This window comes from Cuculus canorus, chromosome 5, assembly GCF_017976375.1.
Source record: "Cuculus canorus isolate bCucCan1 chromosome 5, bCucCan1.pri, whole genome shotgun sequence".
Taxonomy (NCBI): domain Eukaryota; kingdom Metazoa; phylum Chordata; class Aves; order Cuculiformes; family Cuculidae; genus Cuculus; species Cuculus canorus.
Genome location: NC_071405.1, coordinates 8,028,097 through 8,045,716, shown reverse-complemented (window position 1 = coordinate 8,045,716; position 17,620 = coordinate 8,028,097). Strand labels below are relative to the sequence as shown.

General features: G+C 42.7%; 1 protein-coding gene across 1 annotated transcript; it reads right to left on the bottom strand.

Annotated features, from left to right (window-relative positions):
* Nucleotides 1-956: 956 nt before the first annotated feature.
* On the bottom strand, nucleotides 957-16,755 carry GPHB5 (glycoprotein hormone subunit beta 5). The gene is made up of 3 exons (XM_009564377.2): nucleotides 16,616-16,755; nucleotides 3,182-3,386; nucleotides 957-1,199 (listed from the first exon to the last, which is right to left on the bottom strand). The coding sequence occupies exons 2-3, from the start codon at nucleotides 3,383-3,385 to the stop codon at nucleotides 1,011-1,013; spliced, it is 393 nt and encodes a 130-aa protein (XP_009562672.2). The 5' UTR covers nucleotide 3,386; nucleotides 16,616-16,755; the 3' UTR covers nucleotides 957-1,010.
* Between the last annotated feature and the right edge of the window lie 865 nt (nucleotides 16,756-17,620).

The window sequence follows — 17,620 nt, the reverse complement described above, 5'->3', positions numbered from 1 at the left end:
TCCAGCTCTGTACGCACCCTCAGAGGAGCAGGTCTCATTGGAGCTGAGCAGCACAAGGGAGTGCAGCAACACCCTTCGTAGCCTCCTGTTTCTCACCACCTCAGCCAGGGACCTGCTGAAACCAAACCGTAATCATCATGTTTTGGTTTGGTCCCTCCAACTCTGGTAATTATATGGAGAGACATCTTAGGCTCTGCGTAGTCTCACTGATTATGCATGAAGTCACTTCACCTCCCATCTCTGGACAAAAGCATATGGGATGGTTTTGGTTTTATGTATTTAATGTGTTTCTCTCTTTTTTTAAGGAATTGTCTCTTGTGAGGGAAATTTGTTTTCAACAGAATAGCTTCAATTAAGGAAATGGCTGAAATATGTGCTTGACCGTAAAAGTCCGCTGATATTAAGCAAAACACTTAATCATGTGTTCAAGCAGTTTGCTGATTCAGGGCTGAGTATGCATTCACCTTAATTTCAAGGTATAAATTTGGATACCTATTTCCATTTCACTGGCCTTAAGGCCTTTTCTTTGACTGTTATTCCTGATTGACTTCAGGGTAAGAAGAACTAATGGTAGGGGTGAGGTGGCAGAAGTGGTTGGTAATTGCATTTACATTACTGGGAAGGAGCTAAAACCTGACATGAATACAGAGGCTGCTTTTGTGGAAGCAGTGATGCTTTTGTGTCCTGTTGCTGTGCCCCAGTGACTGCTTAGCCCATGTGCACTTTGTGCATGAAGGAAGGTATCACAGTGTGAAAAGTCTGTAAAGAAGGGAAACTGCATCACTTTTTTTTATTATTTTTAATGACAAGGTTTGCTATTGGGACACTATGTACTACATTTCTACAGCAATAATGCTTTGAACAGTATGAGGGGAGGGGATTAAGCCTCATCTGTCCAGAAAACACAGTTATTAGGTGCATTAGAGGGTGAGATCAAGTGCTGGAGGTACCAGGGCTGCGAAGCCAGGGAAGAATGTGGCCCCTCCTCACTTGACCTGGGAAAGAAGAGCTCAGGCAGTCTCACATTCAGTCGTGGTAGTGGAGCAGATGTCACAGTCGCAACGGATGGCCACCGGGTAGGTGTAAAAGGGGTCTACATCAGGGGCACACTTGGGCAGCTTCACCGTCATCATCTTGGTCTCGTTGTAGGTGCAAACACGGTGATAAGACTCGATATAAGGCGGTACCAGCACCGGCTTCTGTGGGGCAGAAATGCTGGCCTCAGGCATGAAGCAAGACAAACATCTGGAGTCCCAGTTTCCTCAAGGGGATTTTGTGTAAATGGTGGAGACACTGGACCAAGATGGAAGGGGCCATGGAAATAATTCTAGGTTACACCCTTCAACACCTACTTCTTGAAGCCCTGTCATAGAGGGGAGTGGGTATATGTGTGTGTTTCTGTTTATTTAAACCATAAAGCTCCAATTAAAGGTGCTTGAAGGAATGCAAAAGCCTATCCTAAAAGCTGGCTTTCAGCAGAACACCAGTGTTTCAATCAAATGAGTGTATTTGCCAAAAGCAGCTGCTTTCTTCCAAAAGGATTGATTTTTCATCAAAGAAAACACATTGTCCTGGAACCCCTTCCATGTGTGCAAGCTGCCTAAAAGCAGAGGTACATCCAGGTGCCAAATGGCTGTTTTTTTCCTAGCCCGACAAGTCTTCCCAGTCAGGCTGCACATCCCACAAAGCCCAATGGATATACACTGTGGAGTACGTTCTCAGCACAGCAGCCAGCATAGAAGTCTGCTGTTCCTCATGAGAAAAATGACTTGGCCAGAGATTCAGCCACCAGAAGGAGATAGAAGCCCGAAGGCAATGAAACTCCCATGTGGTATCATAGTGGCATTGCTTTTGCTATAAAGGGATTTTTTTACTTGACAGGGACATTCATTTTTCAACAACTACAAGAAGGGTCAATGCAAATAGGAATGGAAGCTCACTGTCATCCCCCTCTTACACAGATGGGAAAGAACATAAGGTAATACAACCAGGAGACATTTCATTTTCTTTCTTTCTTTCTTTCTTTCTTTCTTTCTTTCTTTCTTTCTTTCTTTCTTTCTTTCTTTCTTTCTTTCTTTCTTTCTCTCTTTCTCTCTTTCTCTCTTTCTCTCTCTCTCTCTCTCTCTCTTTCTCTCTCTGCTGTGTAAAGAGCCTGCCCTGGGAACTAAGAATGATGGCATGGAAGAGAACCAATGTAATGTTTCAGTGAGACGATATACAGACACCCACCCTCTTACCACCAGTCCCCACCCACATCCAAGTACATTGTGGTGCTTTCCGAAAGCTGTTGAACCTACAACCAGATGCATTCAGCTTGACTACATCCCAGTTGTATTATAGTACAGCAAGAAAGTCAGCAAAGTCTGTGTTACCAGAGGAGCTTGAGTGTAGGGGGAACCAGACAAAAAGAGGTCCCTTGAAGGAGCCTTATCCCCACCTGGGAAAAGTGACAAACAGTGGCCTTTCTCCTCATCCCACCAAGCAACGAGAGAGGGCAGTCAGGGCTGGCATACAGACCATGGCCCCTCCTCTGGTCACTTATACAGACCCTTTGTCTCCATGTGGTCAAAATCCTTCTGGGGTCACTCAAATCTTCCCTGAATAGATTGAACTGGGAGTGGCCTGGAGCCTTCCAGTGACAGAAAGAAGATGACAGTCAGAAACTTGTTCTCTGAAGTGTGTGTAGACATACTTACACTCTTTCTCTCTCCCTCTGTACATCCTGTGACTTAAAACAGGACCAAATTAGAAACAGACATTATCTTTGGGATTTGTTTTTTGGAACAAAATATATTACCCATCATTTGGGAGCTTCACCTTAATCTCAAAGGAATTTTTTCCAGTAAAGTAATAAAGGCCTCCTATCCTTAAGTGGTTAAGCTGTAAGAGGCTTTCAAATTGCATAGTAAGTGTATTACACAAGTGCCTCATTAATATCATCACATGATGTGCATTACACTTTTGAGGCAGTGGAAGGAGAAGAGGAAACAACTTAGAGCAAAGTTCTCGGCCACCGGCAGTGGTAGCAAGGGGGTCATGGAACCACACACAACCTTTGCCTATTTCATAGATAGCCACAAGCTATTTAATGTTCGATAGGTTTCTTTCAAGGGTTTTTCTTAGCAGGGGAAGCGCCACCCAGGGATGTTGGTGCCACCCTCAGCCCTGGGCGTAGCCTCACCTCCCAGGTCTCGCAGCGTCCCCAGCATGCATCCGTTGTCACCCGCAGCGGCCTGCAGCCAGGTTTCTTGGCCAGGAAGGTGAATTCACGCACAGCGCAGCCAATGAAGGTGCGCAGGTCGATGGCAGAAGTCTTGAGTGCATGGCTGCAGCCGACCAGCAGCGGGAGAAGCAGAGCACCCAGGATCACACGCTGGAGCTTCATGCTGAGGCAGAAGGGAGAGAAGCAGAGGGTGGGGAGAGACAGCGTGGTCTGGGAGGCAAGAAGTGCAAGTGCACAGGGTCAACTCCAGAAATGGGATGCCCCTTTCTCCCCTCAGACCATCCTCATTCAGCCCAAGAAAATATGAGCAGACGTCCAAATTAGAGTCACCTGATCCCAGAAGGGGAACGTTTTAGTGAAAAGGTCTAACAGAAAGCAGCAGTGTGCAGACTTTCCCTGCAGATCAGTGTGACTGCCTGGACGAAAAGCCAACTGCCAGAGCCTCAGACCCATTGAAACCTCCATTCTTGAAGCTGACTTCACATCAAATGCCTTCCCACCACTCCAGCTTGGTTGCCCTGAGCTTGCACCAGGCTAAATGTTGCTCTCTCAGTGCCCACAAATATTGTTGGCTGAAGACCCTGGCAGTCTGGAAGGGCTCTGTCTGTCTTCCACAACTACGAAAGGCAGTACCTTGCCTACTTTGCTACACAGGAAGGAAGCAGCACAGCTGGAGTTCCATGCGTTCCAGCAGGTAGCACCAGCGTTTCAACAAGAGCGCTTAATCCTGGTTTTATCCCACTTACCTTTTAGGAGCCAAGCATCTCTGAATTTGTGCTATCATCTGTGGGGAGATATCAGCAACACCAAAAATGTTACTGGAATTGCCATTACTAAGACCCTGGACACTGTACTTGTGCTGGTCCTCTCCCAGGGCTGCAGCCAGGGAGGCAAATGCAACTGTTGGTTGTCCCTCTTGCCCTACCAGCCAGCTCAGCCGTACTCAAGGCTGCTAAGCTGGGGAATGGAGCTGGTTAGATGGAGGACACATGGCCAAGGTGACCAGAAGAGGCTTGAACTCCTCAGACCTACCAAGCAGCCAAGCACCTGCCATTTCCCTCTGATATTTGCTGACATTCTATCTCAAACTATCAGGGAAGAAAGCAACCAGCCTCCCTGGAAAACTTTCACACAAAAAAAAGAAAAAAAAAAAAAAAGAGAGTTGAAAAATAGCTATAAGCCATAGATCTATTTTATACCTCACATACTTGCATTGCATTTAAAAATGACCACCTAGAAATTCCAGATATGACATTTAACTTGGAGAAAGCCAAGAACTGAATAGGACACACAAACCTGAGTGCATTGGACTATGTCCACGCCTGGATAGACTTAAGTAAGCTTGGCCTACCTTTTTCCTGACAGATGGTCAAGTCTCTAAGTTCCTGTTAAACCAAATGCTTTAAGGTTGTTAAATCAGAGTTTAAGATCAGCACGTGAAGTTTTCTGTAGTGAACCCTTCATACATGTCACCGTGCATACGCTATAGTCTTACATGTGATTAAATGGGTGTATGTTAAGTTTCAAAAGAATAAAGGAAAAAAAGCTAAAATTCCTTATTTTAAAAAGCAGATATTTGAAAGCAAAAGAGACAACCTTCAAAACAAATTGAACGCTTATTCGTTGCAAAACTTGCTGCTTAATTCATGAGCTGAAGCCGTGACCTGGGGCAAACACAGAAGCACACTCACCTAACTTGTGGGAGTCAGATCTCCTTTTGCAGTTCTAAATTGCAGATGGTGTTTCAGGATGTCAGATTGTGCTGCGGGAGACCTGCACGGCAACCTTTGTCAGCTTTGTGCTCAGTAGATATCCCTAGCACCTACTACTGAGTTGCTTAATTTCTCATATTTATAGAAAGGGTCTTGTCAATCAAGACAGGACAAAGGCAGATCCTGACTTGAACCACTCAAGGCATCAAAGTCGTCGACTGTAAAGGAAGCCTCTTCTGTGCTGGTTTTGGCTGGGGTAAAGTTAATTTTCTTCGTAGTAGTTGGTATGGGGCTGCATTTTGGATTTGTGCTGGAAACTGCGTTGATTAGTACAAGGATGTTGTCGTTACTGCTGAGCAGGGCTTATACGGAGTCAAGGATTTTTCTGCTCTTCATCCCACCCCACCAGAAAGCACGTGGTGGATGAGGGGCAAGAAGCTGGGAGGTGACACAGCTGGGACAGGTGACCCCGACTGATGAAAGTGATATTCTATGCCATATGACATCATGAGGGGAGATAGGGAAGAGAATTAAGAAGGGGACATTTGGAGTGATATCATTTGTGTTCCCAAGTAGTCATTTTGCATGACATAGCCCTGCTTTCCTGGAGATGGACGAACACCTTCCTGCTGATGAGAAAGAGTGAATTAATTCCTTGTTTTGCTTTACCTATAAAACTCTTTGACTCAACCCATGAGTTTTCTCACTTTTACTCTTCTGATTCTCTCCCCCATCCCGTTAGAGGGGAGTGAGGGAGTGCCTGTATGGTGCGCAGGTGCTGGCTGGGGTTAAACCATGACAAGGGCACTGTTTCATAACATGAGCCCTGGAACAAAAGGAATAGCTTGGTGAGTGAAATAATGAGCATTCACTGGGGCAAAATAGATCTTTTCTATAGTAGAATTGTGATATCTTTGTGAGGAGATTGGAGACTGGCTCCGAAATAATCATTATTCCCAATTTAATAAGCCTTGAGTAAACACCCTGAAGGGTGACTTTTCAATTATTTATGCAAACAAACTGCTGAATTTTTGTCAGCTGCTTAAACCTTTCTTTACTCAATTCCTCTGTACAAGCAAGGGCAAGGGATGGGGGGAGGAGATGTGAGTTTGCAAGAAAAGCAAATGTTTTCTTGACAAGCCAGGCAGCTGTCACACAAGTAAGCAGCGCTCTGTAAAGGAAATTTGGAAATCATGTCCATCACTTTCACCATGCAAACAAAATTTTCAGCTATTCATAGGACAGAGAGAAGTCAGTGTATCTTGGTACTATGAAGAACTTGCTGGGTAGTGTGTTCTTAAAGGACGAGCAGGTGAGAGAACTGCAGCCGTAAGTTTCTGCAGCAACCTCAGGAAACTCGCATCTCTTCCCTGCCACCAGCCTGCAGGGGGACAGTGACTTCCAAGCCTTCACTGCTCCATTACCCAACACATCCAGAAAAGGCAGGGCAAGTGTCAGTGAATATGGACCCCTTGGGGTGATGCTGTTAGCAGCAACCACGGCAACAATACCCCAGAACAGGAAACAAAATAAACAAAACAGAACAGCATCTGTTGATATCCAGAAAACGCATCTCTTATCAAATATGAAACAGTGATTACTGCAGATTTGTTAATTTACCTTACAAGTATCTGATACTTGTATCTTACAATACATCTGATGGGTTGCATTTACTCCTTCTGTAGTATGAGCTACAGAAACCGTCAAACAGACATTGAGGAAACATGATATCAAAGCATTCAGGACCAAACAAAGCAAATTACATGGGTGCTCTCCCTTTTTCAGGGTGAATGGATCTCAGGGTGAACATGGTTCGAGGTCCTTGTTTCACTTCCAAGGTCAATAGCCTACATTTAGTGCAGCAGCAGGACTCACACCAGCAGTAACACCTCCTGGGAACCCACAGAGCACTTGCCATACTTCACTGTTCAGTGTGGGGCAGCCACTGCTTGGCTCTTTCTTGCTACTGTGTGGCCCTGCTATTTCCCTGGTCAGTAAATTACTCTGGCACAGAAGCTAACATGTAAAAGACTAGTTATTCATCCTCAAGGTTTGCCTTTTCTGTCTAAATTATCCAACAGTAATTGGAAGAAGTGAAAGACGGACTCAATTTTCCACGATCCAGCCAAGCTCACAATAACATCCCAGGACGTTTTATATAACCGAAGAGCCACTGTCCCCTCCTTAGTGATAGCATCACAACAATCCTTTACCTAAGCTTACACAACATGCTGGTGTGTACACAAACCAGACCACCATCCTAACTACTCTCCTGCTTTCACCATTTCCCTCCCCACGGTTACTCCTCTGAACCAGGTACTTCTAATGCAGCAGCACAGGAGGTCTCTGTCAGGACTCAGGCTCTATCACCCACACAAAGACTTTTCTTTGGCACCCAAGTGACGGGCATTCTCAAGCCATGTCTCTCCAGGCATGAGGAGTCCCTCTGTCCAACCTCAGCTTCCAGGCTTTCACAAACACCTCCTGAAATACAGAAAAGCAGCAGGTGCTAAGTGCTATTGCCATACTGCCAACACGACACGGGAAACAAGTCGTGAAAATAAGAAAGACGGTAAGTCCATTGAACAGAAAACCAAACCAAACTTAAAAAGATACTTTAAAAAAATCAAACAAACAAACAAACAAACAAACAAAGGAGTTTGTTGGTTTTAATTCCTTGTTTTCTTTGTTGGTTTGGTGGTTTTTTTGCAAAAGGAAGGGAAAAACAAAAAGAAAGGAACAAAATTTTTCACCAGGAATTGAAAATCTGAAAACCGTCCTGAATTTGGGTAGGAAGAGATGTTTAAGATCTTTCTTGGTATTCTTGCTCATTATTATTCAGTCTTGCTAACAGCAAAGAACTCCAGCTTCAAGTGGAGACCTATCAGGTGGGACATTTGAGGAGAAATGCTGAATGGAGGCATTGTAATTGGCTCCATAGATGTAATCACCAGACATGACCTGGACATGTCTTTCTCCCATTGAAACCAACACAGAAAAGCAGGACGTCCAAAGTCAAATCAAATGACAGGGAGATCAAGAGGAACAGCCAAAGTCTTGTCACTGTTCTAAAAATATCGGCAATTTTCCTCAAAAAAAAACCAAAAACCTAAAACTTTTTAGCTGTCATTTTCACTGACCAAGAATAAAGGTAGAAAAGAAACCTTCAAAGGCTTTTGAAAAACATGCACTTGAAAAGTTCCTGAGTTGCAGAGAAAGCAAGTTAAAGTTAAAATGTTGGTCATAAGTTCCCTTTATTTGATTCTGGAAATGTGCCAGTGAAAATCAGCCCATGATTAGAGACAGGTACAGGAAATACATGCCAGAAGGCAGATCAGCCGGCTTTGACAGATCCCTCTTCTTCTATGGATTAGAAAAACAGGTGCTGGACTTTTAGTTTATGTAATTCAGTCTGGATTCACTGACTTCAGCTATTCCAGATCCTGTTCTCTTGTCTCCATTGGTAGTTAATAACCTAATAAAATAAAACAAAAGACAAATTGCAGACATGTACTTTTTGAAAATCCTGTCTATTCATGGGAGAGACACAAACTTCTGAAAGATTTGCATCATGTCTCAGGAAAGACATTTGTTGGCTTTTTCCCAGGCAGACTTTTGTTGGCTTATTGTTATGTAGGGTTTTTTTAATTTAACTAATAAAAATATCACCTACATGTACACTTGGTATATATTAGAAATTTAAAAGCTGCGTGTTTTTTCCCTGGATATTTTAAATTTATTTGAATTAAAAGATGACTTACAGATTAAGCTTCTAAAGATTAATATATCCATCATTTAACCGTCTGCTGCTTTTTGGAGATATACAGAAGGAGACTGAAACAGATCGACCGGGGAACAAACTTGATGAGTTTTGTGCATCCACTTATCCATACAGGTTTGTGTGGCTCTTCCTCTGAGTTCTGGGCAGGCAGAAGACAAATATCAAGTAGGATGTTCAGAGTATCAGGGTTGTGAGAACTGGTGACTCCAGGCCTTGTCTGCGCCTCACGCGAACCTCAGGCTTCGCACTAGAGCTGCCGCAGGAGCCTGTTGCATCTCTCCTGCACATGTAACGTTCGTAGTTATAAAGTACTTGTGGGCTTAATCCAACCGATTCCCACAAATCCTGAGAGAGCTCCCAGTGACTCCAGTTACTCCTGGCAAGGCAGCACCTTTCCCAGGTGCATTCCTGGAAGGTTTTGCCAGCAGGGAGGATGCTTTGCTCCTGAACTGGCCCCTTACTGACCTGTCGTTGGCAGAGGTCCCAATAGACAGCCCGTGCCCTCCAAGAGGCGTTTGGAAAAACAGCTTACTTGTTCAAAAGACCCGCCGGGCTCTCAGCCTAAAATATAAGGGGTTCCATAGCTGCAAGAGGCCTTGGACACGCGTAGGTTCTTCTCTGCCTTCTGGATGCAGCTTCGTGGCTGTCTTTCCCTATACCCTAACCCATAAATGGGAAACAAAGACATACCAGGTGCTGTTCCCTTTCACATCACATAAAATACATAAAGTAAAATCACACAAAGAGATTAACTAACATGAACACTCAAATTCTCAGCCATTTAGGGAATTTTCAATTGCCTCTTTATCCTTCAGTGATGAGCCTCTCAACTTCAAATATGCCTTCCTATGTTTTTCCTAGTATTAACCATCTATGGGGACTATTTATATTACAACAGGTCTCAAGATATTCCAGGTACTATGAGCAACCTGTCTGTATCCTGATTAATTCACAACTCAGAAAGAGAGAGAAACAAATATTGGGGAAGGGAGAAGGTGAGAAGCTCATGCACAAGCGAAGCACAGTTTATGACAGTGATTATAGTAGCATTCTGTGTAGTGTTTAGAGTAGGATAAAAAATTATCAGCACTATTTTAATATGGAAAAAAATAAAACAAACCCACTGTATTTCCAATGAAAAAATATTGGTTTTCATAGTAGGTGCCAGACTTCTGGTTTCAGATTGAAAATATCATAGGGTAGGGGTTTTTTTTTCTTTCAATCTAACATTATTGGGTTTGCCCTAGATTTCTGTGTCTTTCTAGCAGAAGTGGAGGGGAGAGGACTTCGGATTGCTGCGGTAACAATACTGTGCAAACAGAGTTTGGTCAAGAAGACTGTAGAAATAAGCAAGGAGGTACAGTAAGGAATGGGGAGTTAATGCACTAGAAGTTGAACCGTAGTGGTCATGAGAAACTACTGTCTAATGAGAGGCACCAAGGGAAATAACAATGTCAGGTAAGTACTGCAGCAAACTATGTAGGCAGCTGGCAGGCCAAGAAAAAACTAGTAAGAATTCAGACAAGCAAAGGCTTGGATGCAAGATACCTATTGCACTGCACACAAGAGAGGTCAGGTAGGTTGAGTGTAGGTTTAAAAGTAAGAGAGAAAGAAAAATGGTTGATGAAATGAGGTGGTATGGATTTGCTGGCCAAGTTTACAGGAGTGGGCATCCAAGAGGTGTTAGGATTCAGGTTGGAACAGAGTGAGTTGTAAAACTGCCAGGTAGGAGGTGACACTGTGTATGCCAGATGTAATTTGCACCGTAATCACTTTTCCCTCTACAACTTACCATGATCAATTGATCGTTGCTGGTAGTTCTGAAAGAAAGATAAATATTGTGTCCTGACGACAGCATTACAAATAAGTACGTTAAGATTCAATGATCTGTCCTCACAGCTGCTGTGAATTTGCCTTGGACTGTGACTTTCTATCATTTGCTAAATTTCTAAAGAATGTGAAGAATTCATCCGCAAAGGGACAAGGTAGGTTTAACCTTGAGAAGGCATGATTGATCTGTAAATTAATATCATAGGAAGCAAGTAAACCTCATAGAAACACTCTGACAAAAATATTACCAACTGTAAGTGCAGAAAGCATAATGCTGCCTTCAGGATATGTCTTCTCAGACGGTAGTCGGACAAACACGGACTGTCCCTACTAACAATGGAGCACCAGTAACAACATAGATGCTCCCGCACAGACACTGCTTTACTAGCATTGTTGTTGCAAGGAAACTATCAAACGTTGTTCATCTCCCCCTTTTCCAACCAGATCTGGAGAAAGACATCCAAGGATGAGGCTTAACAGTAAGAAAAAATGCTAATCCACAGTTTGCCCAAGGCACTTCTAGCCTGGTGAGATAACACTAATCTGCTGAAAAAGTCCTGTAGATATGTTGGATTTGATCCAGGAGAGATGTACTGAAGGCCATACAACCACTAGAAGACCTGGAGATTCTAAGAATTGGTACTGAGCATCTTTGACATACGGGTATTGCACCCAAAACAAGGTAATTCCAATAAATATAAATCCATAGCAGAACTGAAAGTTCAGTTCAGATTCTTGACCATAACCTGCTTTTATACAACATAGGCAAACAGTCTACATTATAGTTCAGATATATTTACTAAAAAAAAACTGTTTTACAAGTTTATGCTTGTGATACCTCAGAAAAATTAATTTCTCAAATCTTAAGTTCTGAGTAAAAAGTTTTGGAAGAAAAACTCAGAAGGAAAAATATAAAGTCGAATAGGAAGTTAAGAATCTCCATGGTCAAGGAAAGGACAGCTTTCAAGAAAATGCATCCTTACCCAGTGATGCAAGAGTAGTGACAATTTAAAATTTAAAAAGTGATACAACAGAGTAGTTTGCCTCATATCTGTCCTAGTCTAAGTAGTGCAAATATTGATTCAGGAGTCACACTCCAGAGTCAGTAAGTTGCTTGCTGCAAAGATTCAGGACCTTTTAAGACATGTCTCAAAAACTGACTGCCAGAAAGACATTATCTGGGACTTTCTTGGAGAATTCCCTGGTGATTTAGGACCTTTTTTATGTACAATTATACCAGGAAAAAATTAAAACACGTATCAAGAATGGATGATAAGAAGAGTAAAGTCTCATCTCGGAGCCCGGGTTGTGTAACTCTTTATTCATGGTCCTTAGGAAAGTAAGGAGATCCCTTTCTTAAGGCTACTGTACCTTCACTCTGGAGAGGTGTATTTGTCAAGCACAGTTCCCGATAATAAAGAATAACCCACCACTAATCAGGGGGAAAGTGGATCACTTTGCTTGGTTTGTCAATGCCAAATGCATCATAAGTGAAGAGCTTAAGAAAAATATTGGGGGAGGAAGTGTCAATCTAAGACAAAAAGAAGAGGGTAAAACCAGGGTCAGAAACTGGCATAAAATTACAATTGATCACGATTGACTAGCGTGCCTTGAAATAGCATAAAAATGGGTCTAATTAATGCAAAACTCATCCTCAATACAGAGATGTGCAAACTTTCCAAGAGAGCAAAGACTTTTCCTTGGCATGAAGTCCTTGAGTAGCTCACTGATTCCTGCCAAGTTTTGAGCCCTTCTGACATCTACAAGGCAAGACAATGAGAGGCCGAGTGTGAAAATAAGTGACACCCTCTAAATGACAGCTTCCAAGATTAGTATTCCTCTCTGTTAAACATTTCACCCTTTCTTAGGAGAAAATCAACGAGGAAAACTGCCTGAGCAGCACCTGCAGAACTAGTGCCAAAAGAAGATACCCAAAGTCCCGAAGCTACCATTGATGTAAACAATCATTCATGTGTCCCTACAGTGCAGAGAGGGAAACATTAACTGATATTAAACCTTTTTTAACAAACAGGAGGTTCTCTGTGATCACTGAGACATGACATCTGTGGTCCTATGGACATACGCATCAACATTGACACATGGGATCTGTGGTGTCTGGTAGGGTTTGCAGCACTACTGCAGTTTTTACTCATGAGGTCAGTAGCATAGACATATATCCACAATGCTCTTAATACCTGCAAAATACTAGGCATTATCATTCTGTCAAACTTGCTATAAACAGCCAAGAAGGTTGACAGAAATAAAAATAAATAGGGTGGATAGACTGATAGACTGATGAGCAATATAATTTTTTTTTTAGACAACCTGTACAGAAATACTATAAGCAACAGAAGAGTAGACATTTACTCTGAGATGATAGCACTCTGTTTCAATATACATTTTTAAAGGTTTGGGATGGAAGCTTTAAACATTACAGTAATTTAGTCTTGCACATTGTTTTTACCTTAATCAAACCTGTATTAAGTGACTGTGTATATTGTACACTAGTGGTAAGGTGCTTTTCAGTGTTCACAGCCTCTTTTGAAAGCTTGTACAGCTCTACACCATTCTCAACTGTGTCTACATTTTCTTGCCTGTTGAACTGCCAATTTACAGTGATGATGCTGATCACATTTAGACCAGTGTAATTCAAGACTCCAAATCCAATACAGTTGGGTAAACATTGACGTGGCTCAGAACTGGACTCTCTTACTGTACATCAGGTAATTGCCTGGAGATCTGCTCTGACGTAGTTGGAACGTGAAAAAGATTCTCCAATAAATCTAGGTGCTTTGTAAACTATATGTGACTGACAATAACCAGTTGAACTAAAGTCGCTTCTGCCTTCCACAGTTTTCATCTAATGGTCTTTTGAAAGGACGTTTCAGGCTTTTACGACAAATTAGTGGGCTATGACATAGCTCCATTAATCCTCTCCTCTCGGTTCAGAAGTTGAAGATGAAGCTTCTTATTCAAAACTACAGAAGTTCAAAGATACATTATCTTAATTGATTTATTTCCCTTTTGTTCATGTCCAACGTACTGAAAAAAAGACACCTCGTTTCAACATGCATCATCACCAGTGCCAATGGTCTATTTCCAGCATTGCATTGGTGATGAGTGATGTTTGCAAATTAGACAAAGCTGGAAATGACATCTCCTGAAACAAAGCTACCATATCTTTCTGTGAATTCTGTCAGAATAAACTCATAGAAATATTGAACTAATCAAAATCCAGCCAGGAAAACAAATATGGCAAGAGTCCCAAAACCCAGAGGGGCACTTGGCGAAACCAAACCTTGGAACAGCACAGACCCAGACAGTAACAAGTAAGAAGTTTCAGCAGCAGACAGAACCAAATCATTCAGTCTGAACTCTCTTTACCCTCTGGGGAAACGTAGACCTCAGACAACACTTTGAATCCTCGGCCTATTTCCAGTTTCAGTTCATCACCCTGCTCCCACTGATTTGAACAAGCTCCTCGTGAACGCAGAGTCATCCCATGGGACCAGCAGGTCTCACAGAGACACAAGGTCAAGAAGAAAACCGGTTCCAGTAGACCTTAGAGAAACTAACTCTAGAACCGTACAGAGACAGCTTAGGAGACCAGGGCGTTGTCAGTTTGCTGTTGTCTGTCTTGGGTTGCTGACTTGTTGGCGACAGAAGAATTGCCAGGGGAGGAAGACAAAAGGAGCAAGAGATGCCGAAGCGCCTCCTTTCACTTATGAGCACCACTGCCATGTCCACATCCCCCTGTAAGCGTGTCATTGCAATTATGCCCACGTCCTTTCTGCAGGGGCTCTCCCTTTTAACTCGTCTGAAACACAGCTGGAGAGAGCCAAGGATGCTCTTTGTGAAAGAGGAAGGTGGAGGCTGTGTTGAGAGCATACATAGAATGTCCCTTTTTAACAATTACTATCACAAACAATCCTGAACGTCATCTTTTAGCAACAATTCATCTCAACACTAGTATTCTAAAGCAAGCAAACAGCAGGCAGTCCCTTGCACAGCAAAGCATTTGTGCTGCCACACGTGCCGTGACCTGTGAAAGGCCAACTCCAGCACAGAATGAAAATATGTCCTGTCCATAGAAGTAAGATGATACCTAAAGGGCTTTCTGAAACACAGCTCTGCCCCAGAGGGGAGCAGCTCTCTGCCGCTACGAACACATCAGCCATTATAATTTATAACTTATTTGCAAATTCTGATATCACAGTAGTAATGATTTCACGCTTGAGCTGAAATTTCAGGTTAGAGACTGTAGTTTTCTGCATATGGGTGAATCGATACAGATTAACAGTAAGAGTACCACAAATTCAATTTCACAGAACTATTGCCACACACCTCTGCTTTTCTTCAAGCATGCTTCATATTCAGCATTCTTTGCAAGCTAAGTCTACTTTAATTAGATTAGACAGATAAATCCTGACCAAAACAAAATGCTTTTGTCATTTAAAGACACTTTCAAACCAGAGGTTAGTTTATAAAGATCTGACAGTCTAACAAGATACATTTCATATTTCGCAGGGCTTCACACTGCATTTGATTCTGAAAATGTCCGCTATATCCTCTCCTGGTCAAACGTCAAATAGGTAAATAATGGCCCGGTATAATAATTTCTTGCTTTACTGGCTGCTGGCATGTGGCAAACAGACACTGCAACTCAGCTGTTAAAACTCTCAGTCAGCCGTTTGAGTTGAAACCCATCAGTGAAATAACTAAAAAGGATATTTTCAGAGTAGTGTGCCAAAATGTACCCCAGGGACTCCCACTCAGCTTGAAATAATACAAGACTCTGAACTCCTTCAATACGGAAAGGATACAACATACAGATGTTGCTTTATAAGGAAAATGCGTTACAAATTACTCACAGATCAAACTGAAAGGAATTAAAGTGTTAAGTTTGAGCTTAAACATTAGGCTAGGAAACTAAAGTTAAGGTTTGTCTTCTTAATTAGAGATCAGACATCCTGCAGGCTCTGGTGTGAAATTGTATTTCTGAATCACCGGCTTTAGTGTCGCTCAATAGTATAGCTTAAATTTTCAAGAGTCCAGCAACAGCCAAACCTCCACTGACACTGAAAGGGAAAAACAATGCTCACCTGCACTCGTCTTATGACCCCACAGAGATTGGCCTCAGGGTGCTGAAAAGGCACAGATACTAGTGAAAACCCAAGGGCCACAGGGAAAGAATCACCAGTTTTTGGCTTTGGGTGACACTCTGCCCAGCACAGAGAATTGTGGTGGAACTAGCAATATATCTCTAAGGACATCAGTAACAATGGCAGCTTCTGTACCTCACAGTTTCACAGGCTTTTTCAACTGAGAAAGTACCTCTTTTTTTTTTTAATCCAAGGAGCCACAGTGTTGACAGATTGGTTAAAATTGTCTCCTCTGTTCTTTTGTGCCATTTCATTTCTTTGATTGCATGTGCAGAACTGCATCTGTGCAGCGTTTCTGTTTAAGGCAAAGGTTTCCCAAACCCCCTTCTAATACATAAGAAATAGATAGTGACTCTAAGCTGAGCAGCAAAGGTTTTGCCCTCTCAATCTCCCTGCCTGACCCACGGGAAATTCTGGAATGAGGATTCTCCGCAACGCAGGGATGCAGAAACTTCATACCAAGGTGCAAGAAACCCTATTTGGGGGTTTGGCCTTATTATCGCCATCAAGAGGTTTCTGTCACTAAAGCCATTGGGCACTGAATCTTTAGACGTGCCTAAAGGAGGCGCGTAGCATTTCATCTAGAGATTGTTTTATTCAGAATCTGTTCTTTGCCAAACCTGTTTCACATGTGGAAGTAGGAGATGGCTGAAGGCACTAAATATAGCTACCCACTCCTTCTGTTACTCTGTTGTCATGGTTTAACCCCAGCCGGCAGCCGAGCACTCTAGAGATTCTTGCTCACTCATGGGTTGAGATAAAGACAGATTAATAGGGAATTAACAGGAAAAGCAAAAGCTGCAAACACAAGCAAAGCAAAACAAGGAAATAGTTCATTTCTTCACATCAGCAGGAAGGTGTCCAGCCATCTCCAGAAAAGCATAGCTCCATTATACATAACACTTACTTGGGAAGATAAACTCCATCACTCTGAGTGTCCCCTTCTTCTTCTTCCTTCAGTTTTATATGCAGAACATGATTTCATATGGTGTGGAATATCTCTTTGGTCAGTTGGGGTCAGCTGTCCCAGCCATGTCCTCTTCCAGCTTCTCGTGCACCCCCATCCGACTCACTGGTGGGGTGGGGTGAGGAGTAGGAAAGGTCTTGACTGTATGTAAGCCCTGTTCAGCAAAACCTAAAACATTCCTGTATCATCAACACTGTTTACAGTACAAACCCAAAACACAGCCCCATACCAGCTGCTAGAAAGAAAAACAGCTTTACCAAAACCAGGAAACCTGTCTTCAGCACTTCATCTTCTCTAAACCCCACTCAGAGGCCAGATTAAAGCGGTTGCACACCTATGGAGATAGGGGAAGGACAGGTAACGATTCAGGGGTACCTTCCCTCCAAATTCCTATCACATGGCATTGCATTTTATTTGGAGAGAAGTGAGATGCACTAAACTTGCCTCGGTGGTGTGCTCATCCATATACCTAAGGAACTGCTGGCTTGAGAGACAAAACTATAGTGTCCAACCACCAGAGTAGCACAGACAGTCGGAGCGAGAGGTCTGGACTCAGTCTTTGGCTGACACAGCTATGACAATCATATCCTGATGCACTGGAAGGATTGGAGTAAAGTCTTTTCCCAGACATAGACAGAATTGACATGTTCAAAAATTACTTATTTCTCTAATTTCTTAAACATCTGAACATCTCTGAAGGAAGATAAATGTTGGAACAGATTTTGCCTGGTCTTCATTTTTACCTCATTGTAGCACACCCGACTATAAAGCTTCATTCCAGCCCCATATTTTTCCCCAGAGTTCCTTCTCCTCTGCAGGTGTGGGTCACATCAGACCACTTTGTGCAAAGTTCCTTCTATGGTCTACAGAATGTCAGCCCACTTCCATTGCAGGCGCCAAAGCAGACAAAGTGCACATTGCCTCTCAGTTTTACACTAGTGTTTA

Bases quoted from the DNA above. Each gene is read 5' to 3' on its own strand.
- GPHB5 (XM_009564377.2), bottom strand. From the start codon at position 3,385: ATGAAGCTCCAGCGTGTGATCCTGGGTGCTCTGCTTCTCCCGCTGCTG. The intron at 1,200-3,181 runs GTGAGGCTACGC...TCTGCCCCACAG, and splicing joins GACGCTGCGAGACCTGGGAG to AAGCCGGTGCTGGTACCGCC.